Below are 22,825 nucleotides of genomic sequence, written 5' to 3'. Positions count from 1 at the left end.
CTATGTTTTTACTTCTGTGAAGCACTTTGTGATTTTATCCGTGAAAGGTGCTATACAAATACAGTTTACTTACTTACTTACTTACTTACTTACTTACTTACTTACTTACTTACTTACTTACTTACTTACTTACTTACTTACTTACTTACTTACTTACTTACTTACTTACTTACTTACTTACTTACTTACTTACTTATTTATTTACTTACTTACTTACTTACTTACTTACTTACGTACTTACTTACTTACTTACTTACTTACTTACTTACTTACTTACTTACTTACTTACTTACTTACTTACTTACTTACTTACTTACTTACTTACTTACTTACTTACTTACTTACTTACTTACTTACTTACTTACTTACTTACTTACTTACTTACTTACTTACTTACTTATGTGATGAGCTACACAAGGCACAGCATTGGTGGCTACCGCCCCCCACCTTAGGAGACTAGAGCAGGCACAGACTCCATTCACCCCAATGAGAGATGAGCATTTGTTCCCCTTACCATAGAAATCAAGGTAAATATTGGACCATATCTTACAAGTTGAAGGTCTTCTGAACTTTCGGACACTAAAACACTAAGTCTCAAACAAACCCCACCCACTTAAGAGACAGGAACTGTTCCATTTTCATCCCAGTGGTACAGCTTCTAATGTGTCATCTTACTTCACTTAGAGCATCTTTGGTGTAGATATTCACTTGTGTTGAGTCTTACCATAATGTCAGTAACAGAGGCAAAAGTAATAATAGTTCAAATGACCATAATCCTTGAAAGTGTGCATGGAGACCAAAGATCCCCTGGCCCCTTCTCTTTCGGCGCCAATGCTTATACAGTATGTCAGTGCCTTTGTACGCCAGCTGCTATATTTCACCCAACCACCCCCACTCCCCCATTCTCCACCCATTCTATCTATAGGATTCTGAAGTCCTGCTTGGTTTAATACTTTAAAGATGCACCTACACAGTCCTTATTTCTAATGATCAAGCATGTTATAGAGTTGTAATTATATATTTACTACTGTCTATTTCTAGTTTACAGTTTCCACAATGAACAAAGACACCTCAAATAAGAAGACATGGATGTGACAATAAAGTTTTTAAAGGGACATATTTTGGGGGGGTTATTTCCTGGAGATTTCAATTTCTTCCTGTTGGTTTCAGGTGATTGAGAGTTAACAGAGCAGAACATAATCAGCGATAGGTAAAAAGTCCCCCCCCTCCCCATAAATCTTTTTATTGATTTTAGAGTCCTTCAGCAGTCGTTGTAATACAGACAGTGCAAACAGCCGGGATATTTCCAAACCTTCATATCCCCAGTCTCCCACCCTTATCCAACTCAGGTCATGGAACACACAAAAAATACTAACAACAAAGAAAGAAAGAAAGAAAGAAAGAAAGAAAGAAAGAAAGAAAGAAAGAAAGAAAGAAAGAAAGAAAGAAAGAAAGAAAGAAAGAAAGAAAGAAAGAAAGAAAGAAAGAAAGAAAGAAAGAAAGAAAGAAAGAAAGAAAGAAAGAAAGAAAGAAAGAGAAAGAAAATGGGGTTGGAAAAAGGATACAAGAGGAGGGGGGCTGGGCGTGGGTTGTTCCATCATTCAGTCCTCCTCCGTGTCTGGTGGAATGTTGAGCAGGTCAATATATTACAAAAAAGTGTTCCAGGTTTTTTGGGATGTTTTTATCCAGCCCCTGAGAGAGAATCCATCGATCGTGTGCAGGGGATGACGTGTGCTTCCATTTCAGTAGAATCAAACGTCTGGCCAGTAAAATCGTAAAGGCCAGGGCTTGCTGCGTAGCAACGGAGAGGCCAGTAAAAAGGGTTTGGGGGCAATGGCCACATCATAAGTAGTAGTAGTAGTAGTAGTAGTAGTAGTAGTAGTAGTAGTAGTAGTAGTAGTAGTAGTAGTAGTAGTAGTAGTAGTAGTTTATTTTTTCAGTCATCATCACACAAAAATGTAGACTCCAAAACAGTATTCTAAAGAAAAGAAAAAAAAGCAAGCAAAACAGTATTATTCACCCTTGTAGTTTTTCAAAATTTAGCTTTACAAAAAAATACAAAAACGTAGATTCCAAAACAGTATTCTAAAAGAAAAAAAAGAAAACAAAACAGTGTTATTCACCCTTGTAGTTTTCAAAAATAGCTTTACAAACCTTTTTCTTAAAAACCAAAATCGAATTACTCATTCTTAACTGTATATCCGCATTGTTCCACAAGTTAACCCCAATAATAGAAATACACCTCCTTTTAATCCCTTTCTTAGCTTTTTGAACAGTAAATTTACAAATTTACTGTTTTGAAATATATTTGAAATATAAGCACAGCTTATAGTTTCAAATATGTTCAACCAGAAAGTTATTAACTTGGGACAAGACCAGAACATGTGAAGGAGATAGCAGGGGGTTTGTACCGATTGTAGGCATCACTAACACTAACATTAGGGTATATTTTGGCCAGTCTGGCATTAGTATAGTGGTGTATTATGTGTAAAATCTTGCATTGAATTAGCCCACAATGGGCACATATGGAGGAGGAATGGATCAGGTCTACAACACTGTTCATTTGACAGGTCTGTTCCCAAATCCTGTTCGCAGGCGTTTTTTGATTTGGGTAGGGAGATTTGATTTGGCAGAGCCCATGGAGTCGAACAAAATTGAGATGCGGATGAGAAAACAAAAGAGGTGAGAATTAGGCAAGTGATACTCTGTTGAAAGTACAGGAAAAGATGAGAAAGTCCTGCTTTCATACAAATCCTTAACGGTGCTATAAGTCGTATTTTATTCATCATTGAGTGTTTTGGTCAGTAACGTGGGTCTCCCAGTCCCTCCAGTATCCTGTTCCCACTTTATCCAATCGGGAGAGAGAACTCCACACTACAAAAATAAGAAAACAAATATGTGCTTGAAACAAGTAAAATAATCTGCCAGCTAATTTGTCTTGGCAAGATTTCTAGAAATAAGTAGTAGGGTGGGCTTCCCACTCTCCAGGACATTTACAACAAGTGTTGCAGGGCCAAGGCTAAGAGAATAATCAAAGACTCTAGTCACCCAAACAACTGCCTCTTTGAACTGCTGCAGTCAGGCAAGCGATACCGGAGTCTCATGGCCAGTACAGAGAGACTCAGAAGTACACACTCACTTTAAATAAACACTCACCTTAACACCCACTTTACGACACTTTAACACACTTTATATTTATTAGTAAAGAGATTTGCACTACAATTCATACCTCATTGCACCTTACCCTAAGTTTGTACCTCATCCCATTTCTGCATTGTACCTCACTGTTACTATTTTTACTCTGTATTGTATATTGCATATATGTATATTGACTGAACACTTTATTTGATGTACTTTTGACTTTTTCTATTTTATACTTTTTATCTATTTATATCTAGCACACTCCCAGGGGCTCATACAGAAAAAAGCATTTCATGATAAAGTATTCTGTATGTTACTATGACAATTAATAAACAAACTTGAACTTGAAACTTGAAGTAATAAGGGTTCTCTCTCCTGATTGGATCAAGTGGGAAGGAATACCATATTTATTTTGTGTTTACTGCAGAGCGGATGGACTGGGAGACCCATGTTACTGACCACACACTCTCAGTGATGGCTGTTGGAATGTAGCTATTTAACATTTATTTTAACTAAATAATACCACTTGTATATCCTTTAATAGTTACTATTCTGAATGGTGAGTTTATACTTGTAGTGTTATTGGAGCAATATTCAAAGGTATGTTCAGGCCAAAGTGTTTTCTAAATGGGATCCATATTTTGAGAGAGTTAGTCACTGGATTGGTATTAGAAATGTGGAACAGGTTTATTTCCCCACAGGAATTTGGACACTGTTTTGTTTAATCTAATCTAAGAATGTTCAGATTCAGATTCAGATTCAGACAACTTTATTGATCCCGCGTGGGGCAATTCATATTTGCAGCTTCACCAACAAGCAACAAAGACAAACAAACAACAAAACATCTCAACGACAGCACGGCAAATAAAAAGAGAAACACTCCATGCGATACACAATCCAGCAGTAAAAGTAAAAGTAAAAACAGACAACCAAGTGCAAAAGGCTACTTAAAATGACTACCGTCTGTGTTTAAAAGTCTGATAGCCGAGGGGACAAAAGATTTGGCGTAGCGGTTGGTCCTACTTGGTGGGACGTCATAACGGCGGCCACAAGGCAACAGTGAAAACCGCTGAGACAGAGCATGGAGGGGTTGATTAATGATGCTCGTCCCCTTCTTGACTGAATGTCTTTGTAATGATATGGCAGGGCAGACCACCAATGGTAAAATCTTCTACTTTTAAAAGTAAAGTTCTTACCAAAAACATAGACATTGTTATGTGGATTCCTAAATATCAAAACCCACCCTCCACCCATTTAAATGGAACCAGGGAGCGTGGAAGCTATCCTGCCAAAATAGATACAATCTTAAAATCAGCATTCAAAAGTAAGATTGGTCTGTAGTTATTAGAAAGTAGGGGGTCTTTATCCTTTTTGAGAATAAGAGTGATTGAGGCCTTTGACAGGACGTCAGGAAGATGATTGGCTAGTTATACATACTCTGCAAAGCTGGAGAAAGGAGGGCAGATAATGTTTTTCACAATGCATCCATCTGGACCGGGCGATTTGCCTCTTTATAGTTACTTAATTGCCTCCTGTATCTCTAATAAATATGTGCTTGCCTAGGTCCTTGGCAAGACCGCTGTCAATTTGAGAAAACTGATCATGTCTAGTGTATTGTCTTCTATGTCATAGATATCTCGTATTTACTTCTGCCTGGAGCTGGAGGTGCTTTTTAGAAAGGTCAAGGTTCAGGTCAGTTGCATATTCCGTATCAGTTTCATACGTTTTCTGGAGTAGTTCAGCCATATAGTTTTCAGTTTTCTTCAAGTGGGACACATAGGATATCAGTTGGCGTCGTAGGTGAGCTTCTAGGGCTTCCCAAAGTGTTCCTCTTGATATGTCTGGCATCAGTCCTCAGCCAGTAGTATAGAATTAACCACCAGTTTTGACATCTGGTGGAGCTGATTGATTGATTGATTAAAAATTCTATTAACATATTGCAGAATGGGTACGATACAGTACAGCTCAATAGTTTAAATAATGCTTTATTGAAAGTGCATAATGTCATAAATCATGATTGGCTGCTCAGACAGGTCATCATGAGACGTCATCAGCCATCAGGCCATAAGGTTGCAGCTGTTCACTGCTCAGGCACCCCATCCATTCTGAGACAACGGACTCAGTGCGTACCCCGCAAGTCGCGCGTAACAGGAATCTCTCTCACTCTCACTCTCTCTCAAGTAGCCAAATTACACTATAACACGAACTGGATAGTTTATTTAACTTCATGCTGAAGCCATTCTAAAATCAGCTATAAGCGTAAACATGTGTGTGTGGCTGTGTGCGTGCGCGAGCGCACGTCCCATCTCCGGTCTGGGTTCTGGAGAGGTAGCTTACTGTACCCCTGGCTCTCTTATCAGCATTATGAGATAGTAACTAAATAGTAACGAACAGCCACTTGGAAAAGTAACTGTAATCAGATTACTGGCTTGTAAAAAGTAACAAGTTCGATTACTATTTACTGAAAAAAGTAATCAGATTAGAGTAACTAGTTACTTAGTAACTAGTTACTGGCATCACTGATGATAATGTGGTGATTCTCAATATAAAAGTAATATATATGTATAAAAGTCTAGCTATGAACTGGCCGTTGTCTCAATTTGGACTGTAAACACTTGCTAATATGACTGGTGTATCCTGTAATCACCTCGAAACAATGATAAAGCGGCCATTGGGATCCGCTAAAGTTTTGAGTGGTTCATAGAATTTTTTTTTATGATTGATTTCTGAATGTGCACGCTGACATGAAAAGGCTCAACTCGGGACGACTTGAGAATAATCTGATATATTTACAATAAAAAAAATCAGAAAATACAACAATAATATAATATCTTTCGGGGATGCGTGTGGCTAGTCTACACACACACCCTCTCTGCATTCCTATGTGGGTTTTGGAGACCCTCTGTACAGCTTTTTGTACACCACAAGTTCCCAACCCTGTTTTGGCAGGCAGCCCCATTTTGAAGTCAGAGAATTCCTGTGATCCCCTACAAAACAAATGGAAATTATGCATTAATTTGGCCATCGATTTGACTGCAGGCCGTTTTCAGGGCAGAACGTAATCGGCCCTGTGATCTGGTCAATAACAACTCATTCAGGGATTGTTGTCAGGCCAACAGCATGGCTTGCACAGTGGATTTTTCCATTTCAGATTAACTATCAGATATTATTACAGTCATTTTAGGAATTTTCTAAAGGACCTCATTTTCATATCAGTACGTACAGTAGTCCCAACCCTAGTGCTGGGAACAGACCAGGGCAGAATAGCCGCGAAGCGCCACAAACTAATTTCTTGTGCGAGCAGTGTGCCTGGTTGTAAGCAGTACGCCAGCAGCGATTCCCCCATGCTCCAGTCTGCTCCGCTGTCATAGATAGAGCTGATATTTATCATGGGTTAAATAAAAAATCAAGATCTTGATAACTCTTGGACATTTTAAATCCATGATGTACAAGGTGATAGAGAGATACAACGGAGAGAGACACTTTTTGTCTTGGGTCCGAGACAGAATGGTTTAATCAATGTCTCTCCACTTGCTGTCCAACAACCCCTCCCCTCTGTGTGTGTGTCTCTTTCTGTCGCAAATGGACTACATTTATAAATATGTAATTGACAAAGCACATCCTACCATTCATCTGTACCTTCACTGATATACAATTAACATTTCAAAATCGTAATAATAATATCGATATGTTTATCCAGTTTTGATGGTTTTCTAATCTGGTATATTATGTCCGATTTGCTTGCGGCTCACGCTGAAAATAGACCAGACGCCAAAACCGTCACTGCAGATCACGAGACGGTTGTGGCATGGCTAGTGTGCCCAGTCTAATCTGTTAACAAGGGCGGCGAAAGGAAACTGGCTGCCGATCCCGGCGTTTCTGGGCTGCTCGCAGTGTGCAGTGTGCCAGCCCTGTAAGACTGGCAATGCCAACATTTTCCATTTAAGTGTAAATGTTGCTTGTTTCTCCCATGATTCCTGGTGCCTTATTCCACATTACTTTTCTTTTTCTTTTTTTCTTCTTTTTTTATTGTACATTTTTCATTATACATTATACAGATACAATACATGTACATATAGAGAATAGAAAACTAAAAAGAAAAAGGCCACACACACAAAAAACAGATTACATTTGACATTCTATAATGCCAGAGTTTGTGTCATATGCAGCTCTTAATATTCTTAATATTAATATTATATTCACTTAATAATCAAAAGGTATGAATATATTTTTTGTTTTTAACATGGTCTTTGCTCCCGTCACATGGTGTCCTTTCCTCCCCAGGCCAGCGCACCATAGGAGTCATCACTAAGCTGGATCTAATGGATGAAGGGACCGACGCCCGCAACATACTAGAGAACAGGCTGCTTCCCCTGCGCAGAGGTGCGGTGTGTGTGTGTGTGTGTGTGTGTGTGTGTGTGTGTGTGTGTGTGTGTGTGTGTGTGTGTGTGTGTGTGTGTGTGTGTGTGTGTGTGTGTGTGTGTGTGTGTGTGTGTGTGTGTGTGTGTGTGTGTGTGTGTGTGTGTGTGTGTGTGTGTGTGTGTGTGTGTGTGTGTGTGTGTGTGTGTGTGTGTGTGTGTGTGTGTGTGTGTGTGTGTGTGTGTGTGTGTGTGTGTGTGTGTGTGTGTGTGTGTGTGTGTGTGTGTGTGTGTGTGTGTGTGTGTGTGTGTGTGTGTGTGTGTGTGTGTGTGTGTGTGTGTGTGTGTGTATATATATATATGTTAGGGGAACAGCTTTGGCCCCTGTTTATTTCCTGTCATGTCAGCAACTGTATTAACAAACATTGCAACAGGAAATACAAAGGGGCCCATTTAGAAGGTTTATGTTGCCAAGTTAGAAAAGGTCTATACTGGTAAATAACTCCCCAATGGCATGTGTGTTGGGTATAGTACCGAAAGGGATTAAACTGCCTAAATACCGGGGAATGTGGTATAGAATGGCCATGATATCAGGATGTAGAATTGCATTACGACATTGGAAATCACCCATTGATATTACTTTTAAAGAATGGATGGAACTAATGTTCCGGACAGCATCATATGAAAGGGTGACATATAGAGTAGCAGGGAGAGAGGATATCTTTGCTGAGGTATGGGACAGTTTTCTACACCTGACTGAACGGTCTGGGGACGAATGATTAAGGTGGGGTTACAGTGTTATCAAGGATGAATGTGAAAAAGGGGATCTTACCTGATGGTACCTATACTTTATATTGTATTATGTATGTATATGCATAGATTGTATGTCCGGATGGTGTGTATATGGAATGGCCACTTTCTCTATCACACTCTCACATGCGCATATTTAGCCGCATACGCATGTCTAGAACACACATACTCGTATGTGTACATAACAGAATTACACACACTCATATGCACAAGGCTGAGATATACATGCCAGAGGCACACATACATGCACATACTCACTTGTAGGAAACAGGCATACACACACGTACTTATACACATAGTTGAAGCATAAGCTCTCACTTACACATATAGGGGATATACACATACATAGGGGACACACACATACATAGCTGAGACGCACATGCATATACATACCTGAGATACACACTCACACAGGGGGCAGAGACACACATGGATACGAGACACACACAAGAGGTAGGATTACAGTCACATACCTGAGAGATGCACACACACACACGTATGAGACATACACACATACTTACGTGATACACGTACCCACATACACATATCTGAGACACACATTCATACATGCTCTCACGCACACCTACATATATCTGAGACACATCCTCTCACGTGCAATATGGAGAAAGATGGCATCCCGATAGAAGATGCAGCACATACCTGCTTGCAGGTAGATCGGTCTACATATAACGTATGTGCATCAGGGATAATATGCACAATGTATAGTAATGTTTTTTTTTGTAAGTGCTTTTTTAATTTCCATGTCAGTTGTTAATGTGTTTGTATGAGTCTCTTACATGTTTTGTATGTTGTTACAAAAAAGAAAAAGACGAATCTTGGATGTTGCATATTATGCTGTGGAAAGATGTATTTTGAATATTGAAAAGATTTGTGCAAAAATATCAATAAAAAAAATTAAAAAAGGGTCTATACTTGCTAACCAGGCTGCAGTCATGATGGCACATCCAGTAGAAGCTCATTGGAGAGGAATGACATTTTGATTGTGTCTGTTATCACCAGACAGCAGCTCACTCCCAGCTTAGCCCCTCCCCTCTCTCTCTCTCTCTCTCTCTCTCTCTCCCTCTCTCTCTCTCTCTCTCTCTCTCTCTCTCTCTCTCTCTCTCTCTCTCTCTCTCTCTCTCTCTCTCTCTCTCTCTCTCTCTCTCTCTCTCTCTCTCTCTCTCTCCGTATTACATCACACTGGTATATGTGTGTGTGTTAAACAGGGTGGGGGGGGGGGGGGGGAGAGAAATAGAGAACATAGTACTGAGCTCATGGGTTAGTGTTACACGCTGGACTGTGGGAGCAAACTTGAAGGGAATGGTGCCAGCCAATCCGATGATAGTGTGTGTGTGTGTGTGTGTGTGTGTGTGTGTGTGTGTGTGTGTGTGTGTGGGTGTGTGGGTGTGTATGTGTGTGTGTGTGTGTGTGTGTGTGTGTGTGTGTGTGTGTGTGTGTGTGTGTGTGTGTGTGTGTGTGTGTGTGTGTGTGTGTGTGTGTGTGTGTGTGTGTGTGTGTGTGTGTGTGTGTGTGTGTGTGTGTGTGTGTGTGAGAGAGAGAGAGAGTTCCCTGGGGCAGGGCACAGACGGGGTAAAGCACCACCAGGTGCTGGCTCTTCCATGCTTCCTCTACAGTGCTAATGCATTAGCCATGGGAGCCCACTGATATGACTGCTGTGGTAGCGGCGCAGAGCTGAGACATTAGATATGGAGCCCATTGCTATTACCAACATTACTGTACTAAAGAGATGGGATTTAGACGGCTCCTTTACCACATGCCGGTTTTTTGCACACTCTCATCACATCATCTCCTCCTGGTAGACTGCACTCTCTTGAACTTACTGAGATATCACATTGAGCTCAATAGTGACATATGTGGAAACATATTTTGCACATATGCTCCTAAACTGAGCACAGGAAACAATTGTAGGAGCATGACCTGTAAAGTAATAGAAAAGGCATGTACGCTACCTACTTAAACTGCACATGTGCAGGTTAGGACACTTTATCTTCACTTCATCCACACGGCTCACATCTTAAAGGAACACGCCAACTTTTTGGGAAATTAGCTTATTAGCTTATTAGCTGGAGTTAGACAAGCAGACACATACCCTTTTCTTCTCTGTGCATGCATTAGGCTTAGGGAACAGCCGCACCGTTAGCCTAGCTTAGCGTCATTCACTGGAAGTAGGTAGGCACTAGGTAGGTAGGTGTTTCAAAAAACTACAGGGCTTTTGAGGTGATGAAATCACTGCACCCAGGCAGCAGTGGTTCGGCATAAAATAGTTCAGAGTATATATCTGCTTAGAAAACGAAAATGTCAAATTTTTAATATTTGGGTCTGTGGAAGTGGATTTTGCTGTGTGATTCCATGTAGTGAATTTGAGTGAATATTAGCAAACTCATAGCAAAGTACATAGGGAAATGATACGACATCTGTGGCCATGTGCAATAAAGCTGGGACATTTTTGTGACTAATCCAAGGATATGATTGATTGCTGTCTGACAATGTTCCTTCTCACAGTCTTTGATCAACATCTCCAACTGTTTCTACTCCTTCTCTTCTTCCTTCCACTCTTCCTCCCTTCTTCATTCTTCTTCTCTCCCCCAGGTTACATAGGGGTAGTGAACCGGAGTCAGAAGGATATCAATGGGAAGAAGGACATCAAAGAAGCTCTGCTTTCAGAGAGGACGTTTTTCCTGGCCCATCACGCCTACAGACACATGGCTGATAGCATGGGAACGCCACACCTACAGAGAGTCCTTAACCAGGTACACACACACCTACAGAGAGTCCTTAACCAGGTACACACACACCTACAGAGAGTCCTTAACCAGGTACACACACACACACACAGAGAGTCCTTAACCAGTTACACACACAGAGAGTCCTTAACCAGGTACACACACCTACAGAGAGTCCTCAACCGCAGGTACACACACACACACACACACACACACACACACACACACACACACACACACACACACACACACACACACACACACACACACACACACACACACACACACACACACACACACACACACACACACACACACACATGCACCCCCCTCCCTTCACAGTCATTATCCAGGTACACACACACATCTACAAAGAGGCCTTAACCAGGTACACACACACACACACACACACACACACACACACACATAGACACACACACATAGACACACAATTTCAATCAGGTTTCCGCAAAAAACACTCCACTGAAACTGCCCTCCTCAGAGTCTCAAATGACATTATGATGTCCTCTGATTCCGGCGAATGCTCTGTCCTGGTCCTGCTGGATCTTAGTGCAGCGTTCGACACAGTAGACCACGGCATCCTGTTAGACAGGCTCAGGGAGTGGGTGGGCCTCACCGGGAGCACCTTAAGTTGGTTTACCTCCTACAGTACCTTCAGGAGAGAAGTTTCGCAGTGGCTGTTGGCCCCTTTAAATCGGACCCTTCACCCCTCTCGTGCGGCGTACCACAGGGATCTGTGCTTGCGCCAATCCTTTTTGTGCTCTACATGCTCCCCCTAGGCCTTCTCATCAGCTCATTTAAGGGCAACTCCAACCACTGCTACACGGATGACATCCAATTATATTTCTCCTTCAAACCTGAAAACTTAGATAAATTAAATATCGGCCATCGAAAATTTAATGGGTAGCAATTTCCTGCAGCTCAACGCGGCAAAAACAGAGGTACTGATCATAGCATCAGATACTGTAGCATTGCCTCAAGAGTAGCCTCACACATGGGTTCCCTTAAAAGTAATGTGCGCCCCCACATCACTTTTCACTTAAACATTTCAAAACTCCGGTCCATCATATCCCACAATGAACTGGAAATGGCTGTACATGCCTTTATCTAATCCAGACTCGATTACATCTTCATCTGTCTAAATAACAAATCCATTGATCAACTTCAGTCAGTCCAAAACGCTGCTGCCAGGCTAGGTCAATAAAATCATGCCACATCACCCCCATCCTTGCTTCCCTGCACTGGCTCCCGGTAAACTCCAGGATCAATTTCAAGGTCCTGGTGTTCGCCTACAGAGCCCTCCATGGGCAAGCCCCCCCTACATTAATGAGCTCATACACCCACTCTCTTCCAGCCGGTCACTGCTGTCATCCCATCAGGAGCTCCTGGTGGTGCCCAGGACCAGACTCAAGACAAAAGGGCACAAGCTTTTGCGGTGACTGCCCCAAGGCTCTGGAATGCCCTCCCTTTAGATCTGAAAACCGCTCCCTCAGAGCTCGTTTTTAAAAGGCAGCTAAAAACCCACTTCTACAAAAACCCACTTCTACAGGCAGGCTTTTTAAACACTCATAGCCGTTTTCTCTCTGTTCATGTCTGTTTTGTTTTTGTTTTTGTTTACGTTTTTTGTTGTCTATTCTGGTGTTTTAGCTCATTTTAACACATTCGGGACGGGCCACGTATAAATCCGTGTTTCAAATCCATGCGTTGTGGACAGAGGCACGGATAAATCCGTGGGAAGTTGTTATTGCTTTTATTCCATTTGAATAACCTATTCAAGGTCGCCGAGCGGCACTGCAGATTTACCCTACTCTATGAATTCGACAAGGTGCAATACCGGCCAGATCCTCTTAGGGGCGCTATCGCGATAATGCAGTGTGCCCTGTGGCTGAACGGATCAGTATTTTTTTTACTTTCAATGGAGATTTCAGTTAGCAGGATTCTAGATGTGTAGCCTGTAGCTTGGATTACGTTTTGGAATGCAGATTTCACCATGCAATAAGGGGATTTAGCATCAGCCAATGGACATATTGATCTACCAGATGGCGATCGATAACGGGGAAATGCTCGGGGACATCCCACCGGACCACGGTAGGATCTTTTTCACGTAAAGTACATCCCGATCGGCCTTGTTTTGATAGCCTTCCAGGCGTTCGGCTATGAGGCTAATGAGGCTAACGCGGTTATTGGTAATCGATAATCAGAAACGACGTCCCCCGCCCCCCCCCCCCTCCCTTTCATGCATACATGCGTGAGGATCGTACCGATCATATGCAGTTTGAGTTTTAACTGGAGCGTATCTATAACCGAAATGCCATTGGATTTAACGTTATTAGCTATTAGCCCTGTATCTCGGCTTCCAGGAAATATACTAGACCAAATCCGGTATAGAGCTTATATTCACGGCGCTATAAAATGAGAACCTATTGATGAAAATCTTTTTTCTTTAAGCCATTTTGAAGGGACGGTTTATGGACTCAATTGGCTATGTACTGCTATTCCTAGCACTATTTGGGCAACTTTACACAATTCCTGTGAGTCTATGTAACACATCTGTAAGGTTTATTCCAAAAATAATCATTGTTTTATATTTCTAATCAAGTACTCAAAACCAGCATTTTTCTGCCTCAAGATTTTAGGCTGTTATGGCCTGGCTCCGCCCATAAGCACTTTGAGTGACAGTCAGCCCACACAGCGACTGGTAGACAAAGAGAGATAGAGAGAGAGAGAGAGAGAGAGAGAGAGAGAGAGGGGGGGTGGGAGAGAGAGAGAGGGGGGGGTGGGAGAGAGAGAGAGAGAGAGAGCTTCTTCCAGAGCGAAACCCGACACCTCTGCACACACTCCAGAGAGAGAGAGAGAGAGAGAGAGAGAGAGAGAGAGAGAGAGAGAGAGAGAGAGAGAGATTCTTCCAGAGCGAAACCCGACACCTCTGCACACTCCGGAGGGAGGGAGAGAGAGAGAGAGACAGAGACAGAGAGAGGGAGGGGGGGGGGACCACGGCACCTTGTGGGCCTCCCTTCCTCCCCTCTCCTGTGTGCCGCGCAGCAGGTCCCCGACCCCCCCCCCCCCCAAAGTGCTCCCTCTCTCTCCCTCTCTCCCTCCAGAGCGCACACAGAGGTGTCGGGACTCGGGCCCCACTCCGCCTCGCTGCATGAGGAAGTGGCTTCCACTCGCTGTCTAGTCTAGGTAGAATGGGAGCGGGCATTAGCTCCAACCACAGAGCCAATCGCATCACTGTGCGCTACCCAGCGGCCGTATGACGTATATCAGCCATTCAAATAAAAATGGCCTGATTTACTGGAGGAGGAAAGGGGCTGAGCTGAATCAGAGCAATCCGCCAATATGGTATTTAGACACTAAAACACATTGATACGAACTCCTATTACTATAATACAATGCTAGAGACTGAAAAATGACATTTATAGTACATGTCACCTTTAAGCCATTTTGAAGGGACGGTTTATGGACTCAATTGACAATGAGAATGGACAGATAGCAATACTATAAAGTATAGATTTAGCTCTACAAACAGCCCCACGTTTGTTTACATTCCCCGGTCCTCTTGAGATTAATTAGACTCATCCCAATGGCCCCGAATGTGTTAATGTTTAAATTTTAAATGTTTACTGATGTTTACTGATGAACTGATTTTAAATGTATTTATTAACAGAGTTAAACAAAAGTAAAAAAATAAATACATAATAACCATATTGTGTAGGAGGAGTTTAGAAGCCTAGAGGCTTATCGAGAACTTCCCCTGTTTTGTAAAATCAAACATACAAAAATATACATATTATTTAAAAAATACCAGTAATACATTCAAACGATATGTGTTAACACAAACATACATACACACAGTACATACATGCATACTGTATACTGCGTACATAATAATACATAATCACCCACCCACCTGCCTACAAACCTACCCACCCACATAACCAAATGCATACCTACATGTATGACCTATTTATCTATCTACTACTTTTGGATATGAGCATTATTTTGTAGTTTGCTTTAAAAATAAGCAGAGATGGAGATTTCCTCCGCATAGGATCAGCTGCATTCCAAAGATTGGACCCTCTATACCTCACTGAGAACTGCCTAAGAGAAGTACCACAATAAGGTATATGCAGGTCCCTGGACTGACGTGTGACATATGAATAAAAATCCGAATTAAAAGAAAAAAAACTATTAAAACCATTTGGTAGATTGTGATAATCATAAATGCATTTGTACACAAATATACATATCTGTAAAGAATGAACCTCAGACACTGTCAGAATGTTTAGTTTCTTGAAAAGAGGAGCAGATGGTTCAAATCGATCTGAGAGTTGCCAGTCTAACAAATCTTTTTTGAAGTAAAATAATTTTTTGAAGATGAGATGAATGAGTGCTAGCCCATATTATGTTACAATAAGATATGTAAGGAAAGATCAGGCTATAATACAGGATTAAAAAACAACTTCTATTTATCAATGAACACACCTTCCTAATTATACCTACTGACTTCATTGCTTTTTTACAAACATGATCAATGTGCTTTTTCCAATTGAGTTTCCAACTAAGATCCCTAAAAACTTTGTTGAAGTTACTTGTTTGATTTCGGTGTCACTGATTAATAGCTTTGCCTCCTTTTTCGAATACCTTTGACCTTTATTACAAAATACAATAGCTTTGATTAGATTTAGATTGTTCTACATTTAACGATAGTTTATTAGTCTGGAACCAATCTGAGACACAAGATAAACCATCATTGGCTTCCCTAATTAATACTGCAAAATTCTCATGTGACATTATAATGTTGGTGTCATCAGCAAACAAGATCGAGAATACTCTAGGAGATACCCAAGCAAAATCATTTATATAAATCAAAAATAAAAGGGGGCCAAGTATAGAGCCCTGAGGAACCCCACAGACTAGCTTTGCCCTGTCAGAGTCATCGCTATTAATGGAAACTGTTCCCTATTAAAAAGATAGTCACTGAGCCATTTAATCACATCGCCAGCCAAACCATACCTCTGAAGTTTTGATATAAGTATTTTATGGTCCACAGTATCAAAAGCTTTGGATAAATCCAGAAATATACCAATTGAAAATTGCTTATTGTCTAGTGCAGGGGTGGCCAACCAGTCAGAGACTAAGAGCCACAAAAATGACTGTGGTACCACAAAGAGCCACACCATATACCAGCGTTTCTCAACCTTTTTTTTCAGTCACGGCACCCTTCATGTGTTTATATGTCCCACCCTCTGGCCTCTGAAGTTGCTAATGTCTTTTTAATTTGGGCCTCACAGGGTTAACCTCTTAAGCCCGAGATATACAGTAAAAGTGTATATTTTCAGCATTACGTTTGTTTACCAATTATTTTAACTGTTATTAGTGAAATATAAGATTATAGAAATCTCAGGGCATTGAGTCGGAAACCGGCGCATATTGACAGGAGGAAGTGGCACAGCCAAAAGTGAGTGTAGTCTTTTGAAGGAAGAGACTCAGGGCTTTCGAATTTCGAAAAACTACCCTACCCAGCTCACAACAGCCCCTATCAATCATCTGACTTCTGGATTTACTTTTTTATTTCTCTTATTTTATTATTCATTTGCTTAGATTTTTCAGGTCTGGTAAATTTTAGCATGGTGTTATTCACAGTCAAAGATACATTTCTTTTTAAATAGAATTGATATTCTCCTTTGGTTCATTACAATTTACTCAAGCCTAGTAACATACACACTATTTCTGACACTGATCCATATATGTCCCTAGATTCAGATACCAAGAACATGCAAATGGGCATTTAAAAAATTATTTTAATGTTTATTCTACGTCCTTATGGAATGAGTGACATAAAAAAAAAAAAAAAATGTAAAGTTAAAAAAAAAAAAAAAATTATATATATATATATATATTTTTTTTTATGGATGGAAGAGCCGCACATTGACGGGCAAAGAGCCGCATGCGGCTCGCGAGCCGCGGGTTGGCCACCCCTGGTCTAGTGCATCTGTGATTCTATCAATACACTGTAAGAGAGCCATGTAAGTAGAATGTTTTTGTCTGAAACCGTATTGATGTTCATATAATATATTATTGTCATTAAGATGTTTAAAAATTCTGGTATAAACCAGCTTCTCCAATATTTCAGACATGGACGGTAATATCGAAATCAGTCGGTAATTGGAAAATAAGGATGAGTCACCAGATTTAAACAGAGGTATAACTTTGGCCACTTTCAAGTCTCCTGGAACAACACCTGTTTCCAGATAGAGTGAAAAAACGTGGTTCAATGGCTCAATTATTAAAGGTAATACCTCTTAAAGGTACACACACACATCTACAAAGAGACCTTAACCAGGTACACACACACACACACACACACACACACACACACACACACACACACACACACACACACACACACACACACACACACACACACACACACACACACACACACACACACACACACACACACCTACAGGGTCCTTAACCAGGTACACATGGTTACATGCATTCTGTAACTAACCCTAACCTTAATTCTAACCCTAACCATCACACTACTACAATAGCTCATCAAACTAAATCAGGATGTAAAAAATTTCCTCATTTGGTAGCGTGTCCTGATTTGGATTTGAGTGTGGAGTCTGGAAATTGTCCAGATTTTTCCACTTAAACGAGGTACACACACACACACACACACACACACACACACACACACACACACACACACACACACACACACACACACACACACACACACACAGACGCATACACACACGCACGCACACGCACGCACATACACTCACTCAACTGCCATTGAGGTTCTTTTGAGGACGACACTGAACCCCCAACTGTGTGATGATTAACAGTAAAAAGACAAATAGACGCACATGCAAACATGGGATTATGTTTTTGTGTGCAGCAACTGACAAACCACATCCGGGACACTCTGCCAGCCTTCCGTAGCAGTCTACAGGGGCAGCTGCTGGCCCTCAACAAGCAGGCGGAGCAGTACAAACACTACAAACCTGATGACCCTGCACGCAAGACCAAGGCACTGCTACAGTCAGTCAATCTATCACTGTGTGTGCGTGTGTGTGTGTGTCTGTTTGTATGTGTGTTGAGGAGAGAGAGAGAGAGAGAGAGAGAGAGAGAGAGAGAGAGAGAGAGAGAGAGAGAGAGAGAGAGAGAGAGCATTGCTGTAGATGTAATTTCCCTGTCTGAAAAGCTCTTTCAGACTGTAAAAAAGTAAAAGAAACTATGCACAACTTGCTCTCCACAGCCATGTTTAACAGCTGAAGAATGTTTTGTTGCTTAGCAACAAAAGGAGTATGTGGTTCTGTGTGTGAATGCTGGCAAATTGGTGTGAATAGGTCTGAAAGCAGCAAAGCGACATTTATAAATGCCACCTTTTTGCCGGCTTCTCTGTGTGAAAAGGGCTCTATAACTAGTCATATAACGGCCATTTGTTTCTGCCTTTTCTTTTTTGCTGAGCCGATCACATCCCTGATAGGGCAGCAAAACAAAATACGAGATTTGAGCGAGCGAGGGATGGAAAAGGGGAGGAGCTCAAGGAAGACGGTTAAGGAGAATGGGAGAGAGGAGGAGACAGAGTGGTGGGTGAAGAGAGGGCAGGAAGGACAGTGAGATAGAAGGGGTGGAGGGAGGGAGAGAGATGGAGGGAGGGAGAGAGATGGAGGGAGGGAGAGTGGGAGGAAATATCCCCCTATTAAGAAACCTATGAGTTGGCGGGCAGGGATGGAAAAGAGAGAAACGCTACAGTAGGTCGAAGATGAACTGATAAGAGGGGATGGAACACTGAAAAGTGTCGGGGTTTCCGTTAGAAAACATCTGTCGGTCCACGTGTCCTGGAAGAGAAATGGGAGGAATTCCGTTCAAATATTATCTGTTTATTGAGTTTACAAACAATGGATAGGTTATATAAATAATGACATCATCAAAGCATGTACATTTGAAATATTTGTTATTGAAAAGTAAACCAAGCTTTTGCGTATACATTATATTCCAAATAAAAATAAGTCCTGTTAATAGACTCACTTGCATAATACATCCCTGAAGTCAGAGTGTCAGACTAGCACCGCCATAATGTTGTTGATGGAAGACTCGGACTGTTGCCTGTGTTGTTGAGTCGAGTTAAATAAATAGAGAGACTCTCCGAAGATATATATCCGTTTCAGTCTTAGTTTTTTTTCCGCTTTTTTCTCCTCTTTTTCAATTTTTCTCCCATCCCCAATTTCGCTGTGCCAATTCTCCCCTCCCCTGTCTTGAACGTTGCTCGCATTTGCCCCCCACTGGCCGGTTGTAGGGAGGATAGAAGCCTTGCATCACGTGTCCCCTCCAATACACAAGGAGGCAGCCTGTCACATCTTTTCACCTGCCAGCGCGGACTCTCATTGGCGAGGTGTAACGCGTGGGAGGCTCACACTACCCCTGTCATTTCCTGTCTCTGCTGTGCAGGCGTCCCCCAACTGACCTGTAGGAGTCGCTGTCCACAACGCCCAGATTACCACCCATCGACTTCCATCCGCTAACTCTGCCAATTGAGTTAGTATGACGGCCGGCCCAAGCCGGAGGCAACGCCGACAGCCGGATTCGAACCCGGTGTATCTTGCGTTGGTGACAAGCGCAATGTCCGCTGTGCCACCCAGCCGCCCTGTTCAGTCTTTGTTTTTGTACAAGTGAATGTTCTTAAGAGAGAGAGAGAAATGAGACTGCCTCTCCGCTGTCCAGTTCAGCACCACGGACAGCACTGAGCCACAGCTAACCACTGTAGAGGCGAGCAAGCAGTCTACTGTGGCCAGTTTGGCCCACTCAGGAATAATTTTCGCCAGACATTATGACCGGAGAGATTTAAATGTGTCAGACTTCAACAGATTTTCCTGGGGGAGTGTCTGTGTGTGTCTACGTGTCATTTGTTTCAGCCTGTCCTTTACTTGTATGTCTGCTCCTCTGAGTCTACCTGCTCACTCTCAGATGTGTATGAGAGTCTGTCTGTTTCTGTCCATCAGGTTAATACAGCGCTTTGGGGTTGATTTTGAGAAGGTCATCGAGGGTTCAGGTACCAAGGTCGAAACTGCAGAGCTGTCAGGAGGAGCCAAGATCAGTCGCATCTTCCATGACCGCTTCCCCTTCGAACTGGTCAAGGTGTGTGTGAGTGTGTCTCTGTGTGTGTATCATGGATTCAAGTGTATTACACTTTGGAAACAATGCCACATTTGGATGACTTAATGGGTAATAGACGTCTAACATTATCTACTCCCCTACGTTTGTGTTCATGATGATCGCTCTTCCGGGTTTTGTCCAACTCTATAAACTCTTGCAAATCGGCAAAATTTAAGATTTCACAGACAACTGTGACAACATAAACATTCTAAATAGGCCCCTTTGTATTTGCTGTTACATTGTTTGTTAATACAGCTGCTGAAATAAACAGGGGACAAAGCTGTTCCCCGAGCAACGGAATAGCAACAGAATACTTCTGAAAAGATCTTATAGCTCTTGAATAATATGCTAAAGATTGAATTCATAGTTGGCCAGTAAGTAAACAGGAAGATAACTGATGCGAGGCCCCCCTGGGATCACTACGGATACATGAGATAGCCAGTGGGGTTTGCATTACAGACGCTGCTGTCACCCTTCCCCCGAACTATGAATCACTAAAGACACTTTTTAACTGCTGCTGTGACCCACTGTCACCGCCATTTATATTGTAAACACTGAATCGGAACGTGCAATGTTACTCACTGTGCCTTGTATATATTATATTTCTCTATTTTTACCTTATTTTTTAGCACTTGCTTGTATTTAAATATGTTTTAGTTAAGTATTGTGTGATTTTGTGTGAAGGGCGGACTAGCAAACTGGTTAACTAGTCTGTTTAACTGTGCACATGACAATAAACAATCTTGAATCTTGAAATGATAGAACTGTGATGCCGCCTGTTCCTAAATGACGCTGTGTTCTGTTTCATTAGGGGATCCGCTTGGCATCACTCATGCACTCCCTCGCGTACGTGCACGCGCACTGAATAAATTCCACAAATGTACCTTTAATACCAGTATTAGTCTGACCAAACCCCTCATCAGCTTACCTTCATAAGCAGGTGTGTGGTCACCTGCTCTCCTCCTTCTCGCTTTCACCACAAGGAAGTGCCTCGGTAGTACCCCACTTGACGTGTTGATTAGTTGAAAAGAGTTGTGACAAGTCTACATTGTGCTTAATTTTTTCTTCTCTCATATCTGTTGTAAAGAAAAAGTTTGGGTCATAATGTATTCTTCGGAGAGTAGACCCGCTAGACCTACTCTTCACCAGCGGTTCTCCATTCCCGCCTCCGTCGTGCGTTCTGGTGCTGGGCTGTTGCCACTTTCGTGGTTGCCGACCCAGCCCAGGAGACAGCCGATGGATAGTTTGCCTCTCCGAAGAGCCGAGGAGTCGGTGCCGTCGCTCCGGCGATGGCCTGATCTCGACTCTGGTTCCAGGGAATCGTCCGTTGGTGAACGGGGGGTTGTCTTGGAGCCGGAGGATTTGCGACGCAAACTTTGCACGTCTGCCCGTTCACGTCGCAAGATGGTAGCGTGCAGGCGCGAACGGCCTGGTTTTGGGGAACTGCTGGAGACCAGCGAGGATGCGTCCGGCTCTGGATTTCCGATGGAAACTGAGGACTTCATGGAAGAGGCGGACGGATTCTTGTATGATGGTCCCGTGGAGGAGAGTATCCCTCCTATCCAGGAAACACCGGAGGGGGGAGAAATGGCTCCGTGGGACTCCCTGTTCGAAGATGTCGAGGAACCACCTTGGCCTCATCAGCAGGATGCCCTACTATCGGCCACATCAGACTGTGGCTCCTTGACCAGTTGCAGCCTGCTGCATGTGAGGGATGCGGGTTCGGTGGAGGAGGATCCGCAGGGGGAACTGCGGGCTTTGTTTCCCGAGCTCATGGCGGTAGCCGCCGCCGCAAACGGCGTGCCGCTGCCGCTGCCATTGCCTGCTCCTGTCCCTGATGATCTCATAGGTCATCTCTGGCAGCGTCGCCCAGTGAGAGGGGTGGACGTTGTCTACCCATTTTTCCCCTCAATGGGGGCCTATGTTCGTCAGGGTCAGGCGGTTTCCAACATCATGGGACTAACCCCCACCTACGTACCAGTTATGCGGGTGTCGGGGTTAGTCAAAGGTATGGGGGAGGGCGTGCCTCGGCTTGATAGTCCGATGGCCGCTCTCCTCTGTCCGGATATGGTGTGGGAACCCTTATGCAAGCCGGTCCTCCAGGGTAGATCGGCTAGGCGATTGGCATATTGGGGTGACCAGTCATTCATCGCTGGTACACAATCGCTGGCTGCGGCGTCTAACATCGCCCACCTGGCTAGATTTGTATCTGGGATTATGACGGGCGGCACGGATCTGAACGAGGTAAAATGCGATCAGATCACCCAGGCGGCAGGAGCTGTCCTGCACCTTACCCAGGTGCTGGCCATAGCCATGGGGAAAGTGCGCGCCCTGGCCACCCTGGGCCAGCGTCATCTTTGGCTGGAGCAGGCCCGTGTGCCGGAACGGAAGAGAGCCCCTCTTCTGACGGCCGCCCTCTCCGACGCTGGTCTGTTCGGGAAGGCCCTGCGGTTGATGACCTCTACATGCAGAGAGATGGCAGAGGAGAGATCCATCCTCCAACCCCATTTTCCGCCTCCCGTCCTTGCCGGTGGAGTCAGAAGGCTTCCACGACGTCGAGCTGTCTCCGTCGTCCCT

The 22,825-nt window shown here is 43.0% G+C and overlaps 1 protein-coding gene across 3 annotated transcripts in view; it reads left to right on the top strand.

The window, feature by feature from the left end:
• Window positions 1-22,825, top strand: part of dnm3a (dynamin 3a) — a 104,974-nt gene that overhangs the window by 12,651 nt on the left and 69,498 nt on the right. For all 3 annotated transcript variants that reach the window (XM_084309044.1, XM_084309043.1, XM_084309042.1), the window contains 4 exons: window positions 7,426-7,524; window positions 10,920-11,080; window positions 17,988-18,130; window positions 20,095-20,230. In XM_084309044.1, coding sequence (XP_084165170.1) covers window positions 7,426-7,524; window positions 10,920-11,080; window positions 17,988-18,130; window positions 20,095-20,230 — 539 coding nt within the window. The remainder of the gene's footprint in view (window positions 1-7,425; window positions 7,525-10,919; window positions 11,081-17,987; window positions 18,131-20,094; window positions 20,231-22,825) is intronic.

Source organism: Notolepis coatsorum (assembly GCF_963971535.1).
Source record: "Notolepis coatsorum genome assembly, chromosome: 2".
Lineage (NCBI taxonomy): Eukaryota > Metazoa > Chordata > Actinopteri > Aulopiformes > Paralepididae > Notolepis > Notolepis coatsorum.
The sequence above is the reverse complement of the archived record's forward strand: the minus strand, read 5'-3'. Positions and strand labels throughout refer to the sequence as shown.